This window comes from Miscanthus floridulus, chromosome 7, assembly GCF_019320115.1.
Source record: "Miscanthus floridulus cultivar M001 chromosome 7, ASM1932011v1, whole genome shotgun sequence".
NCBI lineage: Eukaryota > Viridiplantae > Streptophyta > Magnoliopsida > Poales > Poaceae > Miscanthus > Miscanthus floridulus.
The window spans coordinates 106,222,035-106,227,766 of NC_089586.1; the positions used below are offsets into that span (position 1 = coordinate 106,222,035).

General features: G+C 50.1%; 1 protein-coding gene across 1 annotated transcript; it reads right to left on the reverse strand.

Annotated features, from left to right (window-relative positions):
- Window positions 1-4,149: 4,149 nt before the first annotated feature.
- Window positions 4,150-5,164, reverse strand: LOC136464134 (auxin-responsive protein SAUR36-like). The gene has a single exon (XM_066463093.1). It carries the CDS (start codon window positions 5,015-5,017, stop codon window positions 4,427-4,429), a length of 591 nt encoding a protein of 196 aa, XP_066319190.1. The 5' UTR covers window positions 5,018-5,164; the 3' UTR covers window positions 4,150-4,426.
- Window positions 5,165-5,732: the final 568 nt, after the last annotated feature.

A 5,732-nucleotide genomic window follows, 5' to 3' on the forward strand; every position in this document is an offset into this window, starting at 1 on the left:
TAGGTGTGGTACACACTTGTTGAAACTAGCTCTAGGTAGCTCCTATGAATGCCTAAGATCCTTTGGAGCAAACTTCATTCACATATGTTCGAGAGTTGGAAGTGAATGGAGAGTCAAATACTGACCGGACGCTGGCTTCGGTGCGACCGGACGCTGGCCGCAGGGTCCGGTCAGTTTATTTGACCGAGGAGAACAAGTCTGGTGTGACCGGACGCTGGAAGGTCAATGTGACCGAACGCTGAGGGCCAGAGTCCGGTCGACTCCAGTAAGGGTCCAGACTTGAAAAGGTGTGACCGAACACGTCTGGTCAATACTGACCGGACCCTGAGTATCCAGCGTCCGGTCGATTCCAGTAAGGTTCCAGTAAGGGTTTTATGCGACCGGACGCGTCCGGTCAGTGCTGACCGGACTCTGCCAGCGTCCGGTCAACCAATTACTACTGGTTCACGGGTTGAACTGATCGAAGCATCCGGTCAAAACGATCGGAGCGTCCGGTCACCCCGCAGAAGCTCATAACGGTTCGTTTTTTAGGCTGCCTTATAAATAGACGCTCCACTCGTGAGTGGAGTTACTTTTGCTCATTCCAACAGCTGAGAAACACGTTTGTGAGTGCCAAGAAGAGCAAGGTCCTAGTGAGGTGTTTGTGATTTGAGAATCCAAGAGTGAAACCTCATTAGTGAATCAAGAGTAGACAAGTGTGCATCCATCTTCTCATTAGGCTTCGCGTGGTCAAGTGAGAGTTCGTACTTGTTACTCTTGGTGATCGCCATCACCTAGATGGCTTGGTGGTGATTGAGAGCTTGGTGATCACCCGGCGGAGCTTGTGGGTGACCCAACTCAAGTTGTGAGCGGTTTTGGGTGATTCGCCGTGATGGAGTGTCAAAGAATCAACCCGTAGAGAGCACTTGATCCTTGCGCGGATCAAGGGGGAGCTACACCCTTGCGCGGGTGCTCCAACGAGGACTAGTGGAGAGTGGCGACTCTCCGATACCTCGGCAAAACATCATCGCGTTCCTCTCTCCATTTACTTTGAGCATTTACTTTAAGTATTTACTTTGAGCAATTCAATACTTGTCTTTACATTCATAGAATTGCTATGCTAGAGTAAGTTTGGAACATAGGTTGCAAGTCTTTTGTGCGTTGATTTGATAGAAACACTTTTTCTAGGCACAAGGGGTTAATTGGGCTATCCGTAGGATTTGATTATTGCAAGAAAATTTAGAATTAGCCCAATTCACCCCCCCCCTCTTGGGCATCTTGATCCTTTCAGCGGTCAGACACAATGGATGTTGGGAGACCATGAAGGCGATAGACATTAGAGAGGAAGAGCTTTGCCACGGTCAGAGCAATAAACTGATGCGCCAAGGGTATGCAATGTGGTGAAACCGTTTAATCTAATGCCTTCCCAAGAGTACTTATCCTCCATTAGACACTAAGTACCCAAGAGAGTGCACTAAATCATGCCGTTCCATCAAACCCACCCACAGAGAGAGCTCAAAAATCCACATTTTTTGTCAAGATCATAAATGAGAGGATAAGGCTTAAAACATTCTTAACCATTTCTTACATCACTTTATTACAACATCAGAGTTCTTAAACAAATTGAATGCAAACATCGGAATTAAAACTGTTTACATGTAAATGAGTTTACACCCTTCAGGTTCACAAGTTTTATCTTGCAGCAGAAAATAAACATATGATCAGAGTTACAGGGAAATTAAAAATTAATTTAATGACATGGTGAAGCATTAACATAGTGACCATTTATATACAAGATATGCTAGCAGATTTTACATCTTTTCTTATAAAACCTTTAGTGAGGGTTATAAATAAACACTACGATTGCAGCGTGAAAGGAATCCTCTCTGAGACCACTAGGAGGTTTTCACACACGAGAGTCAGCTCTAGCATTCACCTATCACCTGCAACAGGGGAAAATAAAACACTGAGTACTCGATTGTACTCAACAAGACTTACCTGATAGGAGGAAAGTAAAAGACTCCATGGATATGCAAGGTTTATTTGGCTTGCTAGTTTATTACATTTGCAGAGAGCATTACTAATAGTACATCCTTATGTTCCAAGTTTTTAGCAGTTATTTTTAGTTAATTAGCTAATCATTCTAGGTAAATGCCTATGCTACTTTCAAGCATGTTGTAAGCAATCAGAACCATTTTACCATCTTTCATATTCCTGTTCTTACTACAGTGCTAGACCATAGCCAAGTTGTTACCGTCTCACAGAAACAGCGATTCGTAAATCAATGTATCCTAGCTGGGTACCCTAAAACACACATCTTGCTTGTGCCCCAAGCACAAACAAGACCAACCCATTCCACTCCTGTCAAGGGGTCCATGTCTCTGTCCAAACTTGGACTCCAAGCCCCTAACACCTGAGACCCGATCTCAGTATGGTGCTTAGACCTCCACCTAATATCCACCCCTAAAAGTCGGTCCGGAAAGAGCGGGAACCAATGACAAGAGAGTAACAAGTCTTCCCGCTCCTATAAGCAAGTATGTGCTCAGGATAATAAGTCTATGATCTGACTACCATCCACAGCAACGGTCAGTCCTCAATCAACTCTAGTGGGACAAATGCAACCGGAGCCTCGCTCAGTTGTCTAACCAAGTTCAAATCCAAAGTACAATCCCGCCCAGTCTCCAATTATCATCCATATATGATAATAACAACAATAATATCTTTCCTATCTCTCGCGAGTGATAGATAATCACTCGACTTCTACCGGGGTCCTATAACATAGTAGCTACACGATCCTGCCATACTAGTAAGACTCATAGGATAAGGATATATATATATATATATATATATATATATATATATATATATATATGCAAGTGGTTTTTATTTAACTTCTTAAAACTTAATGCACAAGCATAAAATAAAGTGCAGAATAATAGGGGTTATGCACCGGGGCTTGCCTGGGTAAGATATAACCAGAAGTTAGCATTCCGTCATGGTGACACGATCATCAAGGCACCATCTTTTCTGCTACTCCAGATGACTCCGCGATCCATCGTCGTTCCCATTATATACGTGGATGCAATACAGAGACGTAATTAACCAACGGCAACCGCAACTCTTAAAGTACGTTGACGCCTCTCAAGCTAACGAGCTAGCCCTAATAGCTAATGTACTAGGCTTTGCTGCAACAGTTTCTTGGGTGAAAACTCTGCTCGGCTTTTTGCGTCGGGCCGGCGGCAGTGGTACTACATGTGCCATCTACCTTCTTGAAGGCGTCATTGAAGTTTTGTTCGTCGTGCGACTCGTTGGGAGCGGTTCTGTGACGAAAGTCCTTGTGCTCTTCGTTCAATGTTGTTGGCGTCTTCGGATGTCATTCCCTTCTTGGAGGCTTCTTGGAGCACTTTTGTTGTCGTTCCGTCTCTCTCGCCGAAGTTGTCCCTAGCTTGTTTGTGCCTGCGTGTGCTTTAGCTTAATCTTCGCCTTGGTCTGCCCAGTTCGGATGTTTGGTGTTGCCACAGCCGCTTCCTTCGTCGCGGATGCTTGGCCGCTTGCGCTCTACTCGACGGATGCTTTGCCGTCGTTTACCTGGGCGGATACTTTGCCGCCGAAGTCGCTCCCCCCTCGCGGATGCTTTGCCACGTGACCTCTGGCGGATGCTTTTTGCCGCTGAGCTAGTCGCTTCTTTCTTGGTGGATGCTTTGCCACCACGGCTTCATCTCCCCTACTGGCAGTCTTTTGCGTTGTAATTTCCTTGCAGGTCCAGACAGTTAGGTTGTGGCGGAGGGGCCTTTCCCTTCCATGTATTTTGTTCTTAACCACTCTCTCTGTGGTTCGTGTGCTGCGCTATGGGTTCTCCCACAGTAGCGTTGTGTAAGCCGTTCTTCGGCGCTCTATCTTCTTCTTAATGAAAACACGCGTGAAATCGTGTTCCCGGCAAAAATTCCATAAGCTCATTTACTCCTTTTTTTTCGGTGCTTCCGTTTTTAGCGCAAAGTAGCATTCACTACTTCAACATACTAAGTAGTACTCCTATGTCATAAGGGGAAAAAAAACTGAACTAGATCGATGGGTTAGTTGCAAAGAGAATCAGAACACACATGACGTACATATTTGATGCATGCTTTCTAACATGGACTTGCAAGTTGGGGGGAATCATATCAGAACATGTTTTTGCTGACCCGAAAATAACCTTGTTCATCTCTCAAACTACGACTATGCATCCTCCTCACATCCCATGGGGCACATGCTCAATCCACACAAGGAAGCGGGGCAAGAGGGCAAAAAAAAAGTCAAACTAATGAGAAAGACAGAGAGAGAGAGAAAAAAAAGAAGGATCTGTCCTCATGCCATAGGAATCGGGATCCTCCTGAGGGCTGAGGCAGAGGCTGAGGGTGAGGGGCATGCATGTGTGTATGTACACCGGCCACCGTGTGGCCACGTGCTGCTACCACCATCCAGCAGGCACCTTCTTCCCGCCGCCGCCGCCGGCCACGGCGGCGGCGCGCTCGAACCGCGAGGCCGCGCACGGGATGGTGATCCCGCCGGGGTGCTGGAAGCCGAACTCCTCCTCGGCCTCGCGCAGCAGCTCCCCGAACAGCGGGTGGTTGAAGTACACCACGGGGACCACGTACCGCATCATCGACTCGCCCCCGGGCTCGGCGCCGCCCACGTACACGGCCACCTTTCCCTTGGGCGTGGTGGCCTCCGCCGCGGCGTCCTCCAGCAGCCGGCCGTCCTTCCCCCCTCCCGCACGCCGCCGCAGGAGCCTCATCCGCCGCGCCAGCGACCGCCCCCACGTGAGCATCCGCGGCGAGCCAGACTCATCGCGCTGCTGCTGCTGCTGCTTGGCGCGCACCGCTGCATCCGCCAGGGGGGACGTCGACGGGGATTTGTTGCTGCCTCGTCGTCCTTGTTGGCTCGGCTGCAGGCGGAGGTACCCGCGGCCGCGGCGGCGCCGGCGGTGGCAGAGCACCCAGCGCCAGGCGCTGAGCAGCTTCCGGCCGAGCCGGAACCCTCCCTGCCGCCTCGTCAGCATACCACTACTGCTGTTGCTTGTTGGAGCTAGAACGAGATCGAGCGCACTCGCGCAAAGGTCTCCGCTTTCTCGCTGTGCTTCGCGTGCTTGGATAAACCGTAAGGAGGCGTGGAAGCTGCGACGTCCTAATGGCCGGTGGCAAGGGTGCGCGACAGCGCGGGTTGTCTTATAGGCGGTGTGCTGTGTGGGCGGCGGCCTGTGCGTGGCCTGTGCGCGGCGGAATGGCGTGTGGGCGCGGGCGGCAGGAGCGCTTCGTGCGTGTGGGGTGCAAGCTGACTCCGCCTTCGGCCCGTGTGGCCGTGTGGGGGAGCCGGAGCGAGAGCGAGGGGGCGATTCTGATCGTTTTGGCCGTGATTCCAGCGCGGTTTTGTGTGGAACATGGCGAGATTCGCTTGAGGTGGCGACCCTCCGGGCTCTCGTCGGTCCCGCCCCGTTGCCGGTTGGTGGTTTTGGACCGTGTGACACACACACACGGTGCACCGAGCACAGTACTATGCGGGACGGCTCAACCTCGTTCGGTTGGCTAAACTTTTTTTTTCTCGCCGGGGGGGGGGGGGGGGGGGGGGGGGGGGGGGGGGCATATGAAGGCTCTCAAATGTTCTGTTTTTTTTTCCTTCAGTCGTAAGTGGAACAAATCAATGCTAACGTGGTCCAATGAACATTTGCCAAATTTCTCATCCATATACTAAACACAGACGTCGGTCGTATCTTCTTT

Excerpts from the sequence above, each read along its gene's own strand:
- LOC136464134 (XM_066463093.1), bottom strand. The coding sequence starts at position 5,017 with ATGCTGACGAGGCGGCAGGGAGGGTTCCGGCTCGGCCGGAAGCTGCTC.